The 26,921-nt window shown below is 31.5% G+C and overlaps 1 protein-coding gene across 1 annotated transcript; it reads left to right on the top strand.

Moving 5' to 3' along the window:
* Positions 1–307: 307 nt before the first annotated feature.
* LOC116769580 (muscarinic acetylcholine receptor DM1) lies at positions 308–22,823 on the top strand. The gene is made up of 4 exons (XM_032660718.2): positions 308–1,092; positions 17,683–17,791; positions 20,325–20,497; positions 21,252–22,823. The coding sequence occupies exons 1-4, from the start codon at positions 356–358 to the stop codon at positions 22,027–22,029; spliced, it is 1,797 nt and encodes a 598-aa protein (XP_032516609.1). The 5' UTR covers positions 308–355; the 3' UTR covers positions 22,030–22,823.
* Positions 22,824–26,921: the final 4,098 nt, after the last annotated feature.

The following is a 26,921-nucleotide window of genomic DNA, read 5'->3' as shown; positions in this document are numbered from 1 at the left end:
GTATTATAAATCCTTGTATCAAAATACATACTCTACGATTATACTATAATAATAGGACTTTCACACACATACACACACACACACACACACACACACACACGCACACACATATATAAGTAACAAGAATATATATATATATATATATATATATATGTTCATGTTAAGTATGTTAATTTGTATTATATGAAAACTTTCTTTCAATCGAACATAAACTGAGACTTTATAATGATTTATTTTTAATATTAACTGTCTAAATAAGTTATGTATATAGATAAATGTCTATTTCCAGACGCGTCCGCTGTCGGTCGGCGAACGAGCGGCGGGGCGGGTGCCGCGGACTCGCCGAGTTGACGTCATGCTCATCGCTTTTAACCAAACAGCTAACTTGTCAGACCTGGCGTTCGATTCCGACCGTCCTGCCAGTCCCTTCAGCCTCGCCCAGAAGATCGTCATAGCCATCATCGCCAGCGTCCTCTCCGTACTCACAGTAGTCGGCAACTCCATGGTCATGATAAGCTTTAAGATCGACAAACAACTGCAGACAATCAGCAATTACTTCCTGTTCTCGCTAGCGGTCGCCGACTTCGCTGTTGGTTTGATATCTATGCCACTATTCACAATGTTCACGATATACGGCTACTGGCCGCTGGGACCTCATATTTGCGACACCTGGCTAGCGTTGGATTACTTAGCGTCGAACGCATCCGTACTTAACCTTTTAATAATAAGTTTCGATCGATATTTTAGTGTGACGCGGCCCTTAACGTACAGGGCTAAGAGGACTACACGCCGCGCGATGGTTATGATAGGATGTGCGTGGGGTTTCAGTTTGGTGTTATGGCCGCCGTGGATTTACGCATGGCCGTATATAGATGGCGAGAGGAAGGTACCACCTCACGAATGTTACATACAGTTCATAGAGACAAACCAGTTTATCACGTTCGGAACAGCCATAGCTGCGTTTTATGTGCCAGTGACAGTGATGTGTATATTGTACTATAAAATTTGGAGGGAAACCAAAAAAAGACAGAAGGATCTGCCTAATCTACAAGGCGGCAAGAAACACGATTCATCGAAGAGATCTAATTCTAGGTAAGTTGTAACACGCCTATTATTTTTGTCATGATAAAAAGACGAATCGTAATTATAATTTAAACCGCAGTAAGAGCGTCTTAAAAACACAGTCATAGTCCTTTTATGTTATCGATTACGAAGTGGACTCTCGAAATCATTACTTACAATTTGCAACTTTTGCGAAGGCCTGAAAGTTTTTCTCTAATTTTGTTTGACGTCGTTACAGGATAAACAACTTTGTGTTTTCTCGCTTTTATTTTAAGGTCTAGTTTGTGGTTGTGCGGTTTTGTATTTATTCTTAGTTTTAAAGGGGTTCTTTTGCGGAACAGTCTCCGCCTTTAGCGTGTTAAGGCTGACCGACGTTTTACCGGTTTTTATTTTAACTTAACGGAAGAAATTTTCTTTGTTGGACATTTATATTTTTAAAATTATTTTAATTGAATTGAATGATATTGTTTGACGAATAAATATAACATAGGATCGTTCTTGCAAAATAATGTTAATGAAGCCACAACATGACAAACACTAGTTACGATTGAGTGATCCAAGCTTGCATTGATAATCAATCTCGAATTCATACGAGAGTAACTTGATGAATATTCAGAGAATTATGAATATTGGAAAAAATATATCGTTTATGATAACGAAACGGATTTGAATACTTTGGTGGTATTTTCCATTATATTTCGTAGTCTTAATAGGATTCGATTTAATAACAGAAACGTTTTTCTTTACAAATCTTTATCATAGTACGAGGATTTAAATGACTATATAGGATTAACTTCGTATATTTATATATAAAACAATTACAAAGCTATTCTGTAAACGTCTAATAGAAATATTTACATTTTCTTAATCTATGTTAATTAGTCCATACATCTATTAATAGGAAATTCAATTTCAATCGCAAATAACTTTCACATTTTCATTGAAGTGAATGTTTATTATTTTTATATCGTCTTTCATATGACGTGTGAAAAATTATATTTTATATATTACGTTTTTCATTGGAAGTGACACTCAGATCTTTTATGTCGTTCCGTAGAGAGGACATTACTTTTAGATGTCCAAGGTTAATACACTTTAGAGCTAACAACTATTTACATATAAATCATTATATATATATATATATATATATATGTATATAACATGCACTTTTGCATAAGGAGATCTAAGATTTTCGCGAGTTTTATTCATTTAAATGAAACTAATATTTTCGGATAAACTACGCGGATTTTTATTATTTTAAAAAAAACTACATAATCCCGACGTTTCGGTTACTTTTCAGCAACCGTGATCAGGGGCAGACGAGATGTGAATTCACATATCGTAGTTTATCCGAAAAATATTAGTTTCATTTAAATGCACGTTTGTAACTACATTTAGCTTGTATTTAAGATAATATTATTGAATTACTGAACCGGTTTTAATAAAACTTTGAAGTTATGTAATGTACTTCAGTGAGCACAGATGAAAACTGGTAACTCAAATCTTGGTGTATAGCTTTGTTGGTTATTTGTTAGTACCATTTTTAGCATATCACAATTACGTAATTGGTTTTCAATATCGCATTATTTAAGTGATTCGCTGTTTAATCTCCTGAAGTAGGGTTACGTGTAAACTTATATGGTTTTCTAAGCCCAATTACCAGAGAGCACGTACATTTTCATGTTATATTCAGGAATGTGAGGACAGGTTTCATCAATCTTGCCATAACACTTTGTCGTGAAAGGGGATTCCTCCATAAAACTGATGTCTCTAAAAGCACACCATCATAAGGTTTTTATGTATGTTTTTATTTAAGGAAAAATCCACAAAATTATTTTAACGTAAGAATAATACATTTTGAAAAAAAAATAGACATTTTTTTTGTTTTTTGTTACATAAAGTTAAGTTTATTAAAAATTTTGCTTATTATTATATATTAGTGTATATAATTTAAGACTATGAATATATAATATTTAAAGAAAATGTATAAATTATACTGATTTTGTCCTCGTATAAGGGTCCGATAGTTTAATTCGTAAAGCGACTGAAACTTGGCAACAAAAAAGTCCTTGGTTCTGTCTTGTGTAGGTGAATTCTCTATAATAAAATAATTACCTCATATTATAATTTTATTAAAAGTCTTTAAATTCACTTTACGACGATTTTTTCTTTCACAATGAAGATTTATTTCAAAAGTTTTTTCTGTATAATACACGGAATAAACATTTATAAATAAGTTCAAAATTTATGTTTGTTTTAAATTAATTACCGGAATTTATTTTATTTTAAATTAATTATTATTTATTAAAAATTCTATTTATTCATTCATGACATATTTTTATTTGAGATTCAGACGTAATATTTTTTAATGAAGAAAGAAAGATTGGCGTCCATTGACTGTTATAATAATAAAAATAAAAAAAAAATTAATCATTTAAAAAAATAAATAAAGATTAAGCTAAAATAAAATATATGAAATAAAATCAATGAATAAAAGTGAAATTGACGTAATTATCTTTACAGTTGTTTTTGTACGTGTTGGGTATACGTAATATTTTTTCCTTCTAAAATAATATTATAATATCTTATATATTTATATTTATTATATACATGGTATAAAATGAAGAAGGATTTAAAACGTCCGGAGAGTATGACGACGTTTTTATAGTTATTTTATAACTTTGGGTCAAATAAAATAAACCAAGAAAAGTTTTAAAAGGCCATAAAAGTAAGTTCCGAAGCATCATACGTTGGTTCAAAATTCATTGATATATAAAGAAATATTTTACTTTTACGTTTGTTATATTAAATGTATATGTAATATTGTATGATTTTTTTTTTGTATTTTTAAAAGTGGTAACAAAAACCGTTGTTGTGGCAATTCGTTAAAAGCAAGCAATTAATTTGCGGGCAGCAATCCTGCGATAAATTCCCGTCCGGTGAGCAAATCTGTGGCAACCATCGATCTATGTCAATACATCTATTGTTGAAACACTCCGCCTCCGATAATATTGGTTCTACATTATACAATGATGAATTTTATTATAATAAATTAATTGGTACACATTTTTATTGATGTCCCTAACAGATAGTAGTGTTTATTTTTGGTTTAAAAGAGAAAATCCAGATACCAATGAAACTACGATTCACGTTTAGAATATAGATGAAGGAATAAATTGAAATTTTAATCAACAAAATTTATTCGTAGCTTAAAACATAGGACAAAAAATAATTTATAAAATATGTAGTATTCGTTTTTAGTAACGTGTGTACTGGAATGATTATTTAAAAAAAAAAAATAATTTAAGTTTTTTAACACGAGACTCGTTAGTAAATGTTTGATTGGAAAACTATGCATTCATTTTTATAAAGGCATGTTTTTTCGTAAAATAAGTTATTATAACAAATAGCTGCATTTTCGTATGCACCGAAACTAGTTAGATTAGATTTTAGTCTTGGATATATAATCTGTAAGGCTATGAATTCCAAATTAATTCAAAGTTTTATATGTATATAAAATAACATTTGCCCGCGACACCGTCAGTGTCGACTTCAAAATTAGAAATGTATAACTGACTGGGCGCACTCCTCTCAGCTTTAAACAAGAAGATTTTCACTGGCAGAATATACTGTGCACGTCTTTGCACGGTCGAAGGACATATTTAAAACAACAAAACCTAAGAAGATTTTCTTTTCTGTCGAACGGGATGAAAAGTATCATATCACAGTCCCCTGGTTCTTAGCTACCTTCCAACTAACTTACAGCCAAATCAATACAGCTTCTTGAGTTATAACAAGATATGTATTATTTTATACTTTATAATTAATTAATAAAATATAATATGAACTATTGACTAGTCGGTTGGGTTTCAGCGAATTATATTTATTTAAAAAAATATATACTTAAACATATATAGTTTACACTTACACTACACGAAGGAAAATCTTTTATAGAACAACAAATTTATTATAATAAAAAGTAAGGGGAGTTTCCGTCACGAGACTGAGTTATTCTATTGAGATAAAAGTTGTCGCTTTATGTTGTGTAGTAAAAACAAAGAGCAGCCAACTGTTGTTTGTCCATTCTTATTTACGTCAACTTTATATAATACATAAAAGGAATCAAACATATTTACTATTACACTATTTACTATATGAGTGTGATTATTTATTATTACATATGTTTTGTTATGTAAGCGCAACGTATTAAAAAATAAATGAACATCGCCGGGGCAATATCGTTGTATGGATAAAATATTGTATTACGAGTAACGTTGCTGACTCCGCGGAACTAACACCAAGCCGTGTGAATTAGAAGATTCCTGATACCACACAAGCAATGGAATGGGATTGCTATCCTAACATCGGGGCAATCATGTAGTCTTGGGTATAGGTTATACGATTTAATATGTAATTCTTATTAAATTAAATCCGGTTGCCACCCTATATAATTATTTAAAGGCTCATGAACAATATAAACACAAACGTTTATCATAATATAATAACGGTATTTTATAATCCTGGTTTTTATATTTATTATGCAACACGTGTTACAAACAATATAATAATTTAATAATAATAATGGAAAACACAACAAAAAAATAAAAACAAACACATTAAAAGATAGAGAAGCACAAAAAATCAAAAATATGTACATAAACTTAAACTCGCGTGCAAATTAACTGATTATTAAGAGGTCATAATATTGTTTTATACCTAAATCGTCGAGGATTATCATTAAAGATCTTTAAACCCAGTTCTTTCCACCAACTATTGTATACTTCCATTAACCTCACGACTGGGCATTGCATTCTTTGGTTAGTTCTAAACCTGCCACCGTAAGCACGGGTCTGCGGACGGCGAGCAAGGGTAGCTTGTCGTCCGATCAGAACCAGACTGAAGCGTACGGCGTGTAGTGAACCGCCCGCGCCTTATAAAGCCATCAGATCAACACAGATGGGATCCTAGAGCCGTTGCCAAGCTGGGTTGCGGGTGCAGACGCCATGATGTACCGCGGCCTTGCTCGGAGCAGGAGAAGGCACGGGGGTTTTTAGTCAGTAAAAGTCTGACATTTTCTCTTGCCCCACCCAGGACAAGAGGGGTCATACGATGATTGTCCCTTTATATAAAAGAAAGTTAGTACTTAACCTAGGAATATTAACAAACGATACATATCTACTTCGAGCATTAATTTTGGGGACATTCATTCGAATAGTCTCAAGCAGATCCTGACAATCAGAAGAACCCATGACTATCTTCTGAAGGAACATGAAATCAATCATACGTCTTCGATTTTGCAGCGTGTCCATGTTATAAGAGGACAGCCTATCGTTATAAGAGCATCTGCTCCTGATACCGGTCCTAGGGTGGGTAAAATGCCTGGCAAAAGACCTCTGAACTGAATCTACTGCATATTTTGGATCCCATACAATGCTACCGAATTCAAGCACGCTCCTAACAAACGCATTAAATAAAATTATTTTATAGGTTGTTCGTTTAAATTCTTTGGTGTTGCGTTTTGTGAATCCCAACATTTTAGTGGCCTTGTTGATTGTATGAAATTTAGTTTAGAATCGAGAATTACGCCCAAGTCCCGAATTTGAGATACAACTTCGATTTTTCCATCATTGATGCAATAATAGTTATAATTATTGTGTTGTAAATTGTAAGTTATATGAATTAATAATCCCATGCCATGATGAACTAATCGGCCAGATATTGGCGTGGCTGTGTGCCAGCGATAGGACAGTAATGGCCGAATACGCCATTAGATTCTATTCCCTAACAAGGACCCTATCTTAACAGTCCCACGAGACGTTGATTATAAAGGTCGCGAGCTTTTTGAAGCTTCCATCTAACTTTAATTTGATATGTTTGTTTTAATTAACAGCTTTTTAAATGTCGATTATCATTTATCTATCCTATCTCATTAGTAATATGTAATACATAACATTATCCTCACTTGTACTTCCTTAATCGGAATCGATCTAATAGCTTAGGACGAAATTTTTTTTTGTTGAAATAATAAAAAATGTTGAAAAAAAAAATACACATCTAGTCAATTACATATTAATTAATTATAGATAGCACACACATTTAAAAATACACACATATATATGTGCATGTATGTATTCATTACTTTCTATGTTGCTTAGGGATTAAAAAAAACACAGATAAAACTATTTTTTGTTTTTTTTTTTTGTACTGACGTTTTATTGACTTTGCTGTTACGGATATCATGGGAATACGCGTTGCAAGAGGCTAAAACAAAATCGTCGGATAAAATGTAAAAATCAAGAAGTAAATCCGAAAAACATAGTTGTATTAAAAATTTCACTCTTAAAAGTCTTATTAAAGATATTATTGTGTTTATTATTATTTAAATAAATGTAGTAAATATTAGTTTGTTTTAAAATTAACCGATATTGAGATCTAAGATTTTCGCGAGTTTTATTCATTTAAATGAAACTAATATTTTTCGGATATACTACGCGGATTTTATTATTTTAAAAAACTACATAATCCCGACGTTTAATGGACACCGTAAGCGCATTCTGCCGGCATCCAGAGTGGTCCGCCAGAAAATTAAGAAATTGATAGCGGTAGGTGATAAATAACAAGGACCAACTGACAGACATTCACATCTCGTCTGCCCGTGATCACGGTTGCTGAAAAGTAACTGAAACTTCGGGAGTATGTAGTTTTTAGGGTTCCGTAACCAAATGGCAGAAAACGAAAACCTTATAGATTCGCCATGTCTGTCTGTCCATCCCTCCGTCCGTATGTCACAGTCATTTATTTACGAAAATGTTGGACCTACATAGTTGAAACTTTGTAGGTTGATGTATTCTGGGAACCGCTATTCGAATTTTGAATAAAAATTAATAAATTTAAAAATTAAAGGGGGCACTCCATACATGGTCCACTGATTCAAAAAAAAAAAAAAAATCAGCTAACCTCTACGCAATGGGTTCCTATGGATAGGACTTTAAAAAAGACATTAAGGTTTCAAAAAACATTTTTCGTCAAAATCAATTGTTTGAAAGATAGACGCTTCCAAAGTGGAAAAATGAGTGACCCCCCCTTTAAAATAAGAGAGTGACAAAACTAAAAAAAATATATGCTGTAGATTTCAATGGAAACTTTCAACGAAAATTGGTTTGAACGAGATATCACTATTAGATTTTAAGAAATAATACATTTTCAAAAAACTCATATACAACTTTGTCGTTCATACAAACACTATGTAAAACCAAGTTTTTTTTTTAAAACATCGGTCAAAGTTACAACACACTACAATAACTTTTATATTATGTCATCTACTTCCTGCTACGGAACCCTTTATTGGCGAGTCCGACTCGCACTTGTTAATTTTTAAAATAATAAAATAAGCGTATTATAATCCGAAAAATATTAGTTTGTTTTTTTCTTTTATATTATGGCCTTCATTTGTGCAAATTTAAATGAATACTCGCGAAAGTCTTAGATCTCATTATTTTTAATCTGTTACTATTACCTGCGTATTTAACATAACATGTAGCCTTAAAAATCGCAGAAGGATATTTAAGTGATATTTTTTTCAGTATTGAATATGTTATAAAGTTCTTGCATATTAGATAAAATTGTGATGTAAAGTCTAATCTTATATTTTTATTTAAAAAAACATTGAACTTAGCAATTTTTTAGGTTGAAGGTAGTCCACAGTATGATTATTACTAATGTAACGCAAATATAATAGGTAAAATAAATAGAAGCTAAGTCAACATTATATGTGTGTGAGTAAAAAATAACATTTTAAATATTCTCTAACCTTTCTATTTATTTAATAATAATCTTCTTATGTTTATAAAACCTCCCTAGGATTGTTAAATACTATGAAGGTTACATAAATATAACTGTAGAAAAGTCTATTATGTATTAAATTAGGATAAATTAATTTAAATTGACGAACTTGAAATGGGACGAACTGCAAAAAAACTTTATCTTTACGATAACTCTACATTTTACGTTACTCAGAAAAAAAAACTTTAGATAAATAGCTGGGAATAATGGAGAAAAACATTTGCTTGCAATTTTTTTATATACAAGCTTTTTTTAATATAGAAATTATTTGCCGTACATTATTACGATTACTGAAGTAATAAAATATCATAATAGGACCTTGAATAAGTTCTCGCTGTTTTGTTTTTTTCAAAAAAAAATTATTTAAAATACAATGCTTACAATGACATTACTCAAAGTATTGTCCATCATTAGAGACCACTTTCTCCCATCTCTCTGGTAGCAATTGAATCCCCCGTCGGAAAAATGACTCATCTTTCGAGGCAATCCATGAATCAAGCCATTTTTCGGCTTCTTCAAAAGAATGGAAGCGCTGCTCGCTTAAACCGTGCGCCATCGACCGAAACAAGTGGTAATCGGAGGGGGCTATGTCCGGTGAATACGGCGGGTGGGGTAGAACTTCCCATTGAAGTGTTTCCAGGTAAGTTTTGACTGGTTTTGCCACATGTGGCCGAGCATTATCATGTAATAAAATCACTTTGTCATGTCTCTGCTCGTATAGTGGCCGCTTTTCTTTCAGAGCACGACTCAAACGCATCAACTGAAGTCGATAGCGAGCTCCTGTGATAGTTTCATTAGGTTTAAGTAGCTCATAATAAATTACGCCCCGCTGATCCCACCAAATGCAGAGAAGAAGCTTAGAACCATGGATATTTGGTTTAGGCGACGATGTTGATGCGTGACCCGGCATACCCCACGATTTTTTTCGCTTTGGATTGTCGTAGTGAATCCACTTTTCATCCCCAGTGACGATATGGTGCAGAAAACCTTTTCTCATTTGTCGTTGAAGCAACAATTCACACATGAGAAAACGTCGCTCTACGTCTCTCGGCTTCAACTCATACGGCACCCAATGTCCTTGCTTTTGGATCATTCCTAACGCTTTTAAACGTTTTGAAACTGTTGACGCATCTACTTGTAACGTTTTCCCAAGCTCTACTAACGTCTGACATGGATCTTCTTCAAGCAATGCCTCCAATTCTTTGTCTTCAAATTTTGTCGGTGCTCCAGAACGCTCTTTGTCTTCAAGGTCAAAATCATTACTTTTGAAGCGCCTAAACCAGTCTCTGCACGTTGTATTCGACAAAGCATTGTCACCATATGTCTCAACGAGAATTCTGTGTGCTTCTGCTGCAGATTTTTTCTGAATAAAGCAGTGCAATAAAATTCCCCGCAAAAACACTTTATTTGGCACAAAAGTACACATTTTCACAAAAGGCAAATAAATATGTAGTTGACACTGTGGTAAACTCTATTCTACTATAATTTAAGGTTACATATAGCACTACTTTGGTGATTCGTTACCGTACGAAATTCCAGGCACAGAGTGCCGCAACGCCATCTTTCAAAAAACAGCGAGAACTTATTCAAGGTCCTAATATGTGTGTAAAATTTATTTTACGGTAATGTATCTAAACGTACCTTAATACATTATAGATCGGGCAGATAAGTCTAGGCATAACCATAGACTAACTAGTGTCTGTTACTTACACGGCTAGCGAATGTTCTACGGAGTCTTTAAGGCTAGTTATACATTATGTATAAAAAAAGTTTAATAAGCTTAAAGTATAGTTCAGTATTTTAGGATTTTAATGATGATAAATATATGAATGCTAAGAATTCTGTATAGCTAAAGAAAAGTACTAAATCATATTTCTTCTTAGCAGAATGTATATATATGTAAAGTTATATGCAAAATTTTCAATCTTAGTTATTATATCAAGTTTAAAGTATTGAATGATTCATACACTCAAATGTTAAACATAAATAACATGAAGTAAAATGATAGCATGTTATAATAGATTTTATATAAACAAATGAATTGTGTGGGTCCGCGTCCGATCTGATATACCCATTGAGTCTTTATATTCAGAGACTGGAACTGTCACTCAGTCGATAGACACAGCTGTGCTGAGGAAGGACGTGTCAACCGAGACGGCATTATACCCATGTCTCGCGCGTGAAAGGGAAGGACATAAGTCTTTGTATTGCGTTTCGATTGTAGCAACATTGTATGAAAAGGAAACCTCCTCTATGTATATGTCGCCCTGGTACTAACGCTTAATAATACAGTTGGATTTGAATAAAAAACAAACGGATTAAAAGAAAGTTCTTTTTAGTTAAGGTTAATCTGGTTCAAAAATGTTTTTCGTTTTGAATAACAAACACATGAAAAGAGTTTCGATAAAAAAGGTTTTACTAAAATAGTATTTCACTGACACTATTCTGGATTTAAAAATTTTTGTTATTAAATGTAGGCTACACGTGGATATCCGATCAATAGGGCAGGACCGATCGGTTATAGTTATGAAAACGATGATAAAACTAGCGTACGGCTCTCAAATACAAATATTTAAATATTTTTCCTTTTACTTCGTATTTTTTATTGCTCCTATCCAGTCAATCAGAGTGAATTGAAACCAACCGCTGCGTTTTTAATGCCTCTTTTCGATGGACGATGGAATACAACAACAAAAAAACTTCAGATCCGGTACCATTGTTGAATATTTTATCATTCTGACAAGATAAAAAAAAAACATATTGTAACAGTGGTTTTAAATTATAACTTAATATTATCTTTTCTTTCTCTCTTTCCCTCCTTTTACATTTCAATAACAAAGAACAAGCAAATAAAATAAAGAACAAGCAAATCATACGAATAATATAACTGATAGTTATGATTTATATTAATTGTAATTATTAATTTCATTTAAAGTAAAATTTATGTTTAATTTTATATCTATATAAAAAAAAAAACGATTTTAAGAATAAATTTAATCTCAATCAAATTTAATCCGACAAATTAAAACCTTTGTGGAGATTTATTTAGCGTTTCAAATTAAACGAGCTGCAGACTAATATCATTTTTAAATCCACGTGTGTCCTTTTAGATTCTTTATATAAAAAAAAATTATCTTCGTTGCTAATTCCTCCGATTCATTCAAAAACATAGCAAGCAAGCAACACTCGTATTATGATAAGTCTCAGTCCGACAATGTACATGTATTTACATAAAATACTTTAATCAATAAATATTCCTGCTTTATTTCGATTTAATATCTAACATCGATTTTAAATGTATCGGCTAGTATTTATAATAAATTTGTAACTTAGATATAATATTTTATTTATATCTACAGAATATCCTCGTACTGTGTTATAAGGTTTAAATAACCTATCATTTATATGTAGTTCATCATTCGTATATTGTTTTTTTTTTTTGTATACAAATAATAAAAATAATTTAATAAAACGATAACTGTCGCCAGCGATTTATTTGAAATCCGAATAAAATTGATTGATTGATTGAATGATTTCGCTTTCATTTTTGATATTCATTGCTACAGATTAAATATCTGCCTTTTGTTTTGATACTGTTAAATAATATTTTAATACAAATGAAATTTAAATAATATCTCGTGGTATTAAAATCTTTATGCGGATAACGGAAGAATATATGAAAATTACCTCGCTTAATTTCAATGCATAATTCTTATTGTATTTGGTATAAAATTCATGTGCTGTTCGGGTTTATTGAAACATAAATTTTTTAAGTACAATATAAATGATTAATTTTGATACTGAAATTATATTACCATGGGAAAGGTCATACACTTTAACAGTAACAAGTTGAAATCGTATATCATGTTATTCAAGTTTACGATGCATGCGACGTATGCATGCATGCATGCATATTGCATATACATTCATTAATTTCATGGCTCAATTAAATATTAATTTATTATATAATTAGGATATAAAAATTTCAGAAGGCAAAATTGTTATTAGGACTTGCTACATCGGCGTATTGTTGAGTAACAGGACCAATTTACTGTAATTTTCAAGATAACTAAAAGACTTGGGCCTGTCCAGAACTCACATCAATTCGTTCTTGGAACGTACTTCTAAGGCAGCCCTAGTAGGTTCTTTTCAAATATGGTTAGGTAGGGAGAGGAGCTTGGACAGTGGAGGTGAGCGTTTAACGCGCGTTAGATAGGGGCCCCTTAAACCTACATCTGGGTCGCAAGTCCCAGGCACTGTTGAAGCTCCACTCCCTGCAACGCAATGGACCAACGCAATGAATCCATTGAATGCTAAGAGGTTTCGTCTCGTCTCTTTAACAGAAAAACTTCAATTTTATTTTTCAATTTTTTAAAGAAAATGAATTCTTTATCTGTGTTAAGTTTGTTATTATGAAAATATTACATGAAAGAAACGAACTCAATTCATGTTGTACAAAAATTCCAACAAAAGCACAATATATACTTATCTTTTATACGAAAAATGATTTTATCCTCTCCGAAGAAACTTCAGACTATGAGCTTAAAGCGGCTTTATGTCTAACTAAATGTGTGGCCTAAATCATTGTAATACGGTCGCAAATAGCTTGCTTCGTGTAATCTTTATATCCAAAACCAAGATGCAGTAAGCGCTCTTGGATCTCTATCTGTTGCATCTTCCAAAAAATCGTAAAAGATGATTCAGGACAAGCGATTATGGTTCTTCGTGCATCAGCTCTGAAGTTGGCTTTTCATTCTCATACTTTTCAATGGACTTACGGATATTAAAGGAATGTTTTTGTAAATATCACACTAGGAATTTCAGCTTTACTGTTTTGCTATTAAAGTGCGTTTTTTATTATTTCTGTAAAATAAAAAGCGAGATGGTGAATAACTGTTGAGATACTAAGGAGCGTTGTGACTTTTAGTATCAAATTAGCACATTTCTGCTTAATTCCAGAAGGTTCTTGGTCTGGTGAAAGGATTGCCATTTTTTTCTGTTTCTTTGATCTGTCTCCAGAGATACTTCATTTCTTCACAACTATTATTAGCTTCAGTTCACTATAGCATCGATATTTCTTCTATCCCATTGTTATGTTTCGTGATAAATAATGTTAAAGGCTTATTTATATGGGATATATTCGGTTAAATCCCGTAACACAAGGCGTTACATTACGCAGTCTTTTACACACATTATCCACGAAACTCACTAAGAGCTTAGAGTGCTATTTTAAATTCCACGAAAAGAAAGGGATATAAATAAATAAAAAGACCCGCTAAAGCTTCAATATAAGGTTTGAATTTAAAGAGAAAGGTTTTTGTAATGTTTCAACCTTGTACCATATCATCAAACTATTTTATTTTAACAGTGTGCGAAATTAGTGAATGAATTGTAACTATCCCATATTTATTTATGAATGTTGGATTATCCGGTATTCTGTCGAATCGAAAACATTATATTTTACTTATATTATTATAGACGCGTAAGTTATATTTGATCATAAAGTTCCACTGTATTTTTCAAGTTGAAATGAATCTTAAAAAAAAATTTATAAACAGTCTATTGTGTGTTGGTATACGGAAATAATTTTAACACAAATTCAATAATAAATAGTTTAATTATTTATATTAGGTTCTATATGAAGTAATCAATCGATTGATTATCTTACCGTTTCCCTTACAAACTAGAAAAATATTATAATATAGTCAGTTTGAATAGGAAACAGTAGCTTTAATCATCTTTTTCATTTTCAGACTGCAAACGGAACGTTAACAGTATTTCGTAGATAAATCCTCGTACATTAATAACATTGACGTAGGTTATTGAATGATAAACGTGAAACGCTTCGTGTATAGTGTGTTCTGAACCTGTGCTAAGCACAAGCTGAACCTAAAGTCCACATCTTATTAAAAGGATCAATTGGTAGATTGTTTTATTTCTGTAAAAAGTAACTACTGAAATATCTTGACCCATCGGTGTAGAGTCTTGAATTATTTTTCTATATGAAGCTTTTTATTGAATGTACCACAAATTTTATCTACTTTTTAATAATTCAAGTTTTAAAACGTTAATTTATAGCAACGTTTTTTGTCAGATCAACCGAGTTTAGTTAGAACATTGGCTTAACGCCAGCTGCTTTGCCTGATTCTTTCATTCATCACACTTTGTGTGGTTTTGATTAACCATGCATGCATGGTATAAATAGCACCATGCTTAATCTATTGGAGTGAGAGGTTTTCTAATTTGAGAAGAATTTGAGTAATTGCTAGCATTTTAAAGTAGCTTTCTTAATTTTTATTGTATAGAAGCACATTGAAATACATTTCATGTCATTTATTGTTGTGCTTCTTTTAACTTTGACTTCATCCGCTTGAAATTAGGAATTAGGCCCACAGAGAAATATGTAAAAATGTTTTATTCTGATGCTCAAGTTACATAATTGAAAAGTTTTATCAAAATCCGTTTAGTAACTTTTGAAAGAAACAGCAACTACATACATATTCACAGACAGTCACATTTAAAATATTACTAGGAAGATTCCTTGGAAAACCAACATCTCCAAAGACCATGCCATCCAAGTCAACAAGTACTACGAGCTGACTAACGAATTCACTAAGAATAGGTTCGTTGTAAATTTGTACGCGGTAGAAATGGGAGCGAGAGTTATAACAGCCAAATCCCCCTACAGCCTACTAAAAGACTTGGGCCTGTCCAGAACTAACAGTAATTCATTCTTAGAACGCAAGTCGAAACTCGAAGGCGGCCCTAGTAGGTTCGTTTCAGATTTGGTTAGGTATAGAGAGGAGCTTGGACGGTGGAGGTGAGCGTTTAACGCGCGTTAGATAGGCCCTAGATTTAACGCCCTTAAACCTACACCTGGGTTGCAAATCCCAGGCACTGGTTAAGCTGCTCTCCCTGCAACGATGGACCCTGAATCCGCACGGTGAATCCGTGGAATGATGAGAAGTTTCGTCTCTGTTTTTGTATAATATTAATTGATAAAAAAATCAATACAATAGTCACATTTTAATAAAAAATATATTTATTTATTATTAGCAGTACAGATATTTAGGTATTTTATTGCATTTATTTTTATTAGTATTAGATTGAATATTCGAATTTCCTCGCATTTCAAGTTTCACCTTATACCCATGTTAGTGTCTTACCAAGACAGGGAGTATTATACTGGCACCATTTCTAGATGAAAATTCTTTTTAAATTCACATATTTTATATTACTGTTATATTACATAATCTAATAGTTGTTATTACTATAAAAAGAATTATTTATTGTTTGTCTATATTGATTGTTGATATGTAAATTTAACCTTCCTATACATTGTATTATAAAAAATAAACATATATATTTCGTTGTTTAATCGGAGTAAACATATCTCTCTGTGAACAGGACTGTCAATTGATGCAATTAATTAATTATCATTCAATAACTGGATACACGATGGCCGTAACCTGATACGCGTTACCAAGATTTCGTTATGACCCAAGATAAATAACACATGTAAAGGGCATCATTGAAAAATAAATATGGGATTGATACATTTTTACTTAAATAGCGATGTCAGACATGTATACATACAGTCGCATTGATTTTTGTGACCGTTGTTAGGTGGACTATATGAGTGATTACATTTAGTGACCGGATTTCGTTTTAAAGCATCCGAAATTTCAAAAGGGTACAGAGAAAATCCATTAGTGCTGTACGTAGGCTTCAAGCCAATTTAAGCCACCACACATGGATATAATTCTGAAAAAGTCCACGAACGTGTTACTAAATGTTACATAGCTCTTTTTTCTGGAACTAAATTCTCTGGTCGTAACCAGGAGAGTTCAGAAATTTATCACTGTATACCTATATTAAAGTAAGAAACCGTACTACAAAGTGTAATCTCTTTTGGTAATTTTGGGAGAATAAACCGAATTTTTATGTTTTATTCAGGGATAGTTCTGATTATTTGCTACAACATTGATAAAAACGAGTTTCAGTTAAATCTGCAAAATTGCTTAAGGCAAAAAAAATGATTTTCAACTTTCAGTCTGACCCAGGCGTCCTAGGTCTTTACTTTTAATTTTTCCTTTATTACAGGAATAAGAATCATTGTATAAAATCAGTCTTTTAACGTACATGAATTATCTCACACGCTTCACTTTTTAAAAGATCTGAGCATTAACCTAAATGAGCTTAAATTTTTTCATCTGCATACCTTGCAGTACAGGGTGTGTCTCGGAATAATGCAAAAAATATCTCTATTTTATCGATAGGTATATATATCGCTTCTTTGGCTGGAGGTTGAAATTAAGAAATCTATTTTCAATATTTCTATTTATTATATAGGTACTATCGATTGAACAGTAATACTATTTTAGGGCAAGCAAGATTCATCGAATTAAATTTATAGATATGGTTGGGGTAAATTACTGACGGTGAAGCAGCATTTGTTCTGGGTTTCTTTTGATGGGTTGTAGTTTAAATATCTGCTCAATCTATTTTTGACAGTTCATTGCTCAACTAAATTATTTGATTCTGCTGTTAAGTCATCACCGTCCTTGAAGTTTTCCACATTTCACTCATTCGTTTCCTTTCATGTCGTGCATTCCGCCAAGAAAACCATAGAGAGCCTAGAAAATTAGAATGTTACTGTTTATTGCAAACATAAACAGGTTAGGAGGTAAAATTGAAATAGTTTACGTACTTGGAACCTAATACGAGCAATTTAAACCGATGTCCTGGAATTGCATTTGACATATTATATTGTTCCAGTGACGAAACCAAAGAAATAGATGGTCGAGCAAGATCCGAGTCCGGGGATGCTGATTCAGTGTATCACGTGAGGGGTGCACTCCACGACGCCAGGTGGAGAGACAATCAGGTGAGTGACAAAAACCTTATAAATCTCAAGTACCAGGAATATAAATCATTTTGGAGTAATTCAAAATTGATGTTCAAGTCTTCAAGGTTTATTTACTTAAACTTATTGAAGGTCGTTTCCTAAAGCCAATTTGAGAGTACGTTTTAAACTAGGATTTATGAATAATTGTACGTTTTTTAATAAAAAGTATTGGAGATTTAGATTTATGTCCCAAAAAATATGAATTAAAATCCTTTGACTTTCGGCTTAAGTGTGTTAAGAACCAGTTTTAGATGTAGCAAGAGGTGTAGTTGTCCTGTAGTGTTCTTGTTAGTGCGTCATAAGTAAATTCTTCTGAGTAATTGTATCTCGTCCTTCTGATTATCAAGCACAAGAATCTTTTTATACAATTTCAGTTCTCTGATTGAAAATTTAGTAGGGTGAAAATCCATTAAACATGTTTAAAATCGTTGAGTATATTTGAGTATATATATTGTTTGCGTTTTTGGACGTCTTTTTAGATTTCTTTAATGTTAAATGTACATTTTCGTTTCAAATAATTTTCGTGTTTTTACTATCTTTAAATGACGCAACCTAAATTCAAATTAATAATCAGTATAAAAATTTATAATATCGCTTGAAAAATTATAATTAATATATAATTTGAAACATAACTGTTAACTATACAAATTTATGCAAACGAAACTAAAACTCGGTCGGTATTTATTCCACTTTGATCCAGACACAGTAATGTATGATAAATAAGTTACAATAACTAGTCTTTCGTCGAAATTAAACTCGTTTTAACCAATTACGGTATTGTTCTGAACAGTTGTAATAAATAGCGTTTCCTGCTAATACGATAGTGCAAGTTATAGTTTCGAAGCCCAGTGGAAGTTCAGTAATAAACTGACCGTTATCACCCGACTTTGGTTAACACAAATTGTAACGGATTAAACGTAAAAAGTGGTATGATGTATAAGTATGAAGTTAATATTGCTAGGTACATGAAATAATTGTGTGTAATGAGTCAGTGTAAAAGTATCTGTCATATATTCTACATGAAAAATATAAAAAAAAAAAAATAAAAAAAAAAAATTCTACATAGACATTGTAATGTGAATAATATTTTTTTTTAAACAATCCATAAATCTCAATGCCAAAGGTATATTTAAGACTTATCTTTTATAACTTTTATTACGAATTGATATAAGATTAATTCTATATTCCCTAATATATTATTATTAGGAAAGTTTAATAACTCATTATTAATTATTACCCTTTATTTTAAACGTTCCATTCATACAAATGCACTAAAGTTATTTAATTTATGAACGCCGAAGTTCGGGTACCTTTCAACAGTATGCTCTGGAAATTTAATTTATTGGTTCGAAGCGATTTCGTGTAATAAGAATTGGATTTGTTTTCTCATATTCCTTTCTTGGCTTCGTTTGAATCATTGTTTGCATGATTAAGTAAACGAGTTTGATGTTTCAAAATAAACATTGGCATTGTTGCAACTAATCTCTACTTTTGTTAAAAATAATAAATTCTCGTCTAAGTGTGTTGTTCAATCGAAATTTACTGAAACGATTTCGATCGAAATTTTAAATGTACAAAGTTGGAAAACTACACGTGACTTAAAGTAAAAAAGAATCGTCTGTGAAGAATTTATCAAAACTGGGTTAAATAAATGAAATATTTTTTGTCTCTGATGTTTAAATGGAAATGTTTAAGTAACATTTACTTACGTTGAATTGCGTCTGAGAACCGACAGGATTGACGAGGTTGCGAAGACAGCGCTAAACGAAACCGTAGGTAGTCGAGTATCCCTTTGTAAGCCAAGATGTGACTTATAAATAACCTGGTTCTGTACTTCTTTCCAATACTAATTGGTTATTGAAATTCGTTATATATTTATATAAATTTCCTGCGAAACTTACGTAAAGCCAATTAACATCACGTGTTCAAAGCAGAATTTATTTGGTAACAAAAATGAGATCACTAACAACACTGAGGCCTGAATTATTGTTTATTTAAAATTAAAATGACTAAAAATGGAGCTGAGGCTTTAAACTTGGCTATATTCCAATGAATGTTACAGTCACCGCGATGTTGGGCAAATGGCAAATATAATGAGATTTAGTTGCGTTTTTTTGGCTACGATTTGCTTTTTCGGTTACCAAGGTGTTAGAGTAGACTAACTTTGTTTAACATAAATTTCATTTTTTCCCGTCCTTTTTTTTTGTCTTACAACAAGTTTGAAAGTTTTAAGCGAATAGATTCAATGACAATAAAATAAACATCCTTTATTAGCTGATAATCTTTTAAATCGTATCAACTATCAAGCAATATTAATAGCAAAAAATATCTAAAAACATATGATGATTGATAATTTTATTGAAAATATAAAAGACTAATACAATATTTAATATTACTTTAATTTCCAATAACTTTACCTCGTAGATAAGAGCCAACCAAAAACTTGTTATGTTACAGTTTGTGAAAGGTATTTCTAGGTTTTGTTGTTAAAATGTATCAATTTTGGTGCCAGGCCTTATCCCAACGTCCAAAGCGAGGCTGGGCTGCGGTGAGGGACTGGTGTGTCGCTTGGTGGCACTCTGGTAGAGAAGACCTCGAGGATACAGAACCGGAGGAAGAGCCATCTGACCCTGGGTATGCCACACCCGTGTCAGTTGAGACGCCGTTGCAGAGTACTGTGTCCAGGTAAATATGACACACAGAGAATGAACAATATACAACTTGTCTGAGAACTAGTTTGTTTTAAAAGGTTTTTTGTTATTATACACAAATAAAGATTTATCTTAAATTATTCTTTCATTCTAAACAGATCTGTCTTTCTAGAATATACAAAGGTTATAAATAAAGTTACACCGCGTAGCATGAATAGGACCAGCACATTTTCCTTTGTCATCAAAATATATGGTAATGTTACGAATAAACGTCTTTAGGCAGGAGATATTTACACATTAACAATTGAACTTCTTAAGACTTAGCAAGTCTTAGTGACAGTGCCGATAGCTACTTATGACGCATCACTTAAATGCCACCACTATATATACAATATACACTATATATATGTATATATATATTACCACCAATATTATTTGTACAAATACTGATTAATTATTAGGCTTTTCCATTTTTTTCATTAAATAAAAAATCCGAGACAGAATTGAATCATAAAGACTTCTTGTGTATGGTATAATAATAGGTAGTTTGCTCCAACACTTTTTTAATCCTTTCTCGAGTTCTGGCTTATTGGTTATTATTTATAAAAGAACTTGTGACACAGAATCTTTGAAAATGTGAATAAAATGAAATGTGGTTTAATAGTTTCAAATATAGTTTTAGTTTATTGAGTTATCATGACGTTATTTAAAAATCACAACTAAAATAGTCTTTACTGGTGTCCAATACTGAGTTTATATTTGTCATTTATTTCTATATTTGTTCGCAGATGCACATCTCTCAATGTAATAAGAGATCCATACGCTGGCCGCGGGGGATCGGGGGGGTCGAGTGTCACGGATGGAGGGACTTCTCCACTCCGACGTAATTTCGAGACGCCTGCCCCTATACCAGCTGCCAGAGACAGCCGATCGCTGCCACCGAACACCAGAATCAACACCTCCGCGTCACCAGCCCCAAAATCAGCATCTGCTGATTCGGTTTACACCATCCTTATCAGATTACCAGATGCTGATACAGAAAGACCCAGCATTAAAATGATCACCGAAGAGTCTCCTCCGACGAACACAAGAACACACTATCGACCTGCTCGAGGGGATTCCGAACTAAACATACACCCAGCTGGTCACGCTGCACTAACCAGACGGACATCACACATACAAGACGTGAGAATTCCTCTAAATGCGAAAATTATACCGAAACAGCTGGCTGGCAAAGGGATTACTTCAAAACAGCCAAAGAAAAAGAAAACTCAAGAGAAGAAACAGGAATCAAAAGCTGCGAAAACGCTCTCAGCGATATTGTTATCTTTCATCATCACTTGGACGCCTTATAATATCCTCGTGCTATTGAAACCACTCACAGCATGTACCAAGTGTGATGAACTTTGGTCTTTCTTTTACGCGCTATGTTACATCAACTCCACTATAAATCCCGTGTGTTATGCCCTATGCAACGCGACGTTCAGGAGAACGTACGTTAGAATTTTGACTTGTAAATGGCATAATAGAAATAGGGAAGCAATGACAAGAGGAGTGTACAATTAGCGAAATGGAATCAACATAAAAAAGTATTTAAATGAAGAAAATTAAAAAATTGCTTAAGTTACGTCAAATCGGTACCAAAATAGTGATTGCCCGGTTTTGGTACCGAAATATTTTCTTTAAAATAAAACGATGTATAAATACAATTTTTAATTAAAATTTTTGGTAATATCAGTTAAATATTTGTGCTTTATAACTTTTTGAATCAGTGCGATATGTCTTTGATAGGATAACGGAAACTTTAATGATCTCAATAAAATTGTTTTTTCTACTCTGTTTTGATGATTCAGGACCGCTTTGAAAACCATATATGCGTTTTTCCACTATTTGAGGTATTCCTGGATTTATTTGAAGCAATGTTTTTGTTAGTGAGCGAGTCCCGTCCATTTTATATTTATTTTAATATTAGTTGACCGGAGGGAGGCGTTTTGTAATTTTTCGTTCTTCTGTTGTAAGAAGATCCTGAAACCGAAGGTAATAGCATGCAATAGGAGTGAGCGAGTGTGTTTTTAAGTGAATCTACAACGGACATTGTGTCTATATTGTACTCGTAAGCTTGAGGTTACTTCACTAGTAAAAATGTCTGGTGTTCTGGTAAAGTGTGAGCTTGTAGGATAAACTCGACGAATTTAGTGCACGAACGTTTAAATTTCATTCCTTTAAATTGGTGTTATATAATTTGCAATATAAAACTATCCTCGTGTGATATGATTAAGTAATTGACCAATGTTGTTTGTTGGAATGTTTAGTGTAATTTATTTATGGATTTCGAGAGATATTCGAGCCTTCATTTTCAATTCTAGTCGTACATTACGTTCCTTTTGAGATTTATTATTATATATATATATATATATATATATAAAAAAAATTAAGCAATATCGAACCTTAATTAGATTTATCCGTATACCATTTTGATTCTGTCTTTATATAACTGTATCCTTTCAAACAGCATTAAATCCTCTATACAACGACTTAACGCGTAGTTTTATATTTAGATTAATTATTGTTGTATCACTGTAAATTCTTTAACTAAACTTTCACATTTCTACTCTGTGACGTTTTTGTCGAACGTGCGTATAACATCTATGTGATGAAGCGCCGATAGTGAATCGAGGTACACAATTGATTATTATTATTATATTTTTTTTTATATGACTACTGATAACGCAATGCACACATCCCATGACATTTAATTCATCCCGTACACTCCAAACTCGACTATATAATTTAAATTACGTAATTTCATTTCCACTGGCATGCGATATCAGTAGTAGTTATAATATGAAATAGCTTAAGTGGTTCTTAAAAATATATTCTAAATGTGTGTTTAAATATATAATATAACGTAATGTATAATTTTACCATATTTGTATCGTCGTATTAAATAATTAATTATACAAATAATCGTCGTAAATTATAAATATATGTCGTGGAACGTTCCTTTGTTACAAATAGATTTATTGTATTCATCCAAAGTAGACATACAATATATCAAACTAATATATACATAGTATTTATATTTTAAATGAAGATTTTTTATACAAACAAATGAATTACGCATTTCATTTTCATTTAATTTGATTTGAATGTCAATGTAAATATTTTATTGCATCGAACGTAAAGGTTCTTATAACTTCTATAATAATAAAATTATTATCCAAAGCTTTGTATATATTTCGAATTTTACAACGGAAACGGTATTATAGTGAAAGTGCTCAAAAAAAAAAACACAACAACAACTTCATTTTGAATATAATTTTATAATAAATGCGTAATTCTAATAAATTCACTATAGTTAGATGTAGGTCAAAAATTATTACAAATACGAAGAAATAGTATTATTATTCTAGTAAGAAAACGCGCTTGATATTCTTAATTAATTTTTATTTATGAACAATAAATTTATTATTTACTTGCATCAATTCCTGTTTCTGTTACATCAAGATAATCGACTCGACTGAAACGAGTGACAGTGAAATAAAAAATTTTTTCTTTATTTGTAATGAATTTTGGTAATTATAAATCCTACGTATAAACGAAGCGCACAGTGAACTTAATTTAGACTTTAATTGTGGGATATTGTCTTGAATTTCAAATTGTTTTTAGATTTAGCAGCACGATTTTAAAGGAAAACATTAAAATAATATATATATATATACCCTTTAAAATCGTCAATGTATATGTATATATTTTAGACAGCCATTAATGTGACATTATTTAGATGATTCATACGATTTACAAGATATAAATAAATAATATATAATATAATGAAAACGATATTAAAATCTATGAGATGGATTAATAACCGTACTTATATGATAAATCTAATCTCTGTATTATATTTGTTTGTGATAGTTAATTGCGTGTGTTGTATTAAAAAATTTTGATGACGTCATCGCCAACGTAATTTATCCTGTTAAGAATATTGCTCAGTTAGTTTTAAAAAAGAGTTTATTTTAATGTAAATTAATAAAATATATTTATAAATTTTTTGTTCCAATCCACCCTATTGTAAGAATCCTTTGGCTTAGAGGAGCAGAAAATCGCTTTGCCACTCAAAAGGGTGACCTGCGTGTAAAAATACACGTTGACGTCACCATAATGTCGTGACGTCATCATTCTCTGAATTGGTTTCTGGTACTCGATATAAGAACACCTAAAAACAATTACAAGTAAATCAATTAAGTGTTACCAAGTCGAAAGTACATCAAAGCGTCCGTATTCGAGCCGAGTTACTTTTGGATTGATGTCAAACTGAAAGTTTTTAAGTTTTTATTCTATTGACGGATGACTATCGAACTGTCGGTGTTAAAGTAACTCTCGTACTAAGCACGGTTAACGTTACATCAAATAAAGAAGTTAGAATCTATAACCTTTGTATGTCATTTATGAGATTAATGAATTATTATGGATTTTTAAAGTGTTGTTTTTAAATATACATCTAAAAGAAAGGTAATAAAATTATCCTTATAAGCAGTGTTAAAGATAAATCTCTGGCAGTACTTGTTTTGCCTATATATAATAAATAAATCTGATTATTAGTATAAAATAATATTAACAAGAGAATTTTATTACTGATGTTTTGACGTGTAGCAATTATAGTATTTAATATTGTGCCAGTATTGATGTATTAACATATGATATTATTTGTCACTGTATATGTGATGCTCACGAACAAATTATTTCTGATCTCCCTAGTGCCACTTTAATAATTTTAAGATTTTAGGGCTTTGTGTTGTGTTTTTAATACTTTACTCTTATATATCTTGTTGTATATATTTTCTAGGTATATTGTGAAATATTAAAATAACTAAAACTAATTCTGTACCTATTTGTTACTGCCGATAACCTGATAAGACATTTTGTTTCAATATTTTCCTTTGTTATTTTATTTCAAATTATAGAAAGAAATATTCATTCTTAAAAATTTTGCCTGACAGTATTTTCTTCTGTTTAGATTAGATTTTTAAAGATGGTTTTCGACGGAATTGCTACTGTAATTTGTACAGGCGTCGGTATTTTTTTTTTTTTTTTGAAAATGGATTTAGCTACAAAGCATGCTTTGATATGGTGATTTGTAAGGTCTCTTTATAAAATTAATTTTTAATAATTATAATCAATGTACAAGATCTCATAATGTATTCAATGAATAAATGTGTTTTTGTAAGTTATTTTAAATATCATTCCATGTTTTTGTATAGCCAAAGACAATAAAAATTTAACTAAACATTGTTATTTTCATGAAGGCTGTATAAGTTCACAAATATATAAAATTACCATAAAAATGAATTAAAGTTGCCATATATAATATATAAGATATATGATTTTTTATGATTAATTCATCAAATCTTCTATTGCTATGAAATATTCCTTTTTACTTATCTATATTAGTGTTTAACGTATTATGATACTCAAATATCGTATAAAACAGGCTTTTTATTTATTAGAACCTTAACAAAATCGAGATTGTATCGAATAGAATATCAGGATCAAATTTACCTGATATAAAATATATATGTATGCCCATACATAAGATGTATAATATAATATGTATGAACAAAACAGAACTTCTAGTTTTTGAAGTTGGTAAAAAACGATAATATCTATGTAATCCCTATTTTTGTTCGTTTTGTTTCAAATTTATCCAAATAAAATCGATAAGATGTAGATAATTCGATGTAGGTTCGTTTAATATATCCGTGACTAACTTGATGTGACAACTTCCGAAGAAGCCTTATCTGTTTCCCAAATTTATCCTCGTACAATACGTGATTTAGTCAATTCACTGGTAAATGTAAAAAAAAAAAGATTTTATTGCATAGTTTCCTGTGAATCGGAAATAAAATGACTATATTTTTTAATAAGTTTATTCTTGTATTCAAATTACGCTTACCCTAAGTTTGCAGTCACACTTAAACGTTAACAGATATTCATATATAAATTAACACATTATAGTATTAACGGAGGTTATTGAGTGAGATGCGGGAAACGCTTCGTATGTAGTGTGATCCAGACTTGTGGTTAATAAACAGAAGTCTGGAAGCTGGTTTACGTCGTCTCAACGTCGTCAGCGGCAGGAACTAATATTTTAGTCTCTGACAAAAAGATAGTTAGCTAGACATTGTTACGATAAATTGGATAATTTATTTATAAACTGAATGAAAATAGAACAAATGAAATGAATGTAGCTTTTGTGCGTTAAACAAACATTTACTATTGGAATTATTTCATCATTAATTACTTTTCAATAATTTTTGATATCAGTTTATTTCAGTTCAGAGCAAATATATGCAATTTTGAATGTACAACTTCACACCTGTTCATTATTTAATTTGTGCTTGGTAAATTAAATGTACTCTATTGGTCTAAGTTTAAATAAATGTACTGAGAAGTAA

Source organism: Danaus plexippus, chromosome 14, assembly GCF_018135715.1.
Source record: "Danaus plexippus chromosome 14, MEX_DaPlex, whole genome shotgun sequence".
Lineage (NCBI taxonomy): Eukaryota > Metazoa > Arthropoda > Insecta > Lepidoptera > Nymphalidae > Danaus > Danaus plexippus.
Note: the sequence above shows the minus strand (reverse complement) of the source record. Positions and strands in the feature narration are given on the sequence as shown.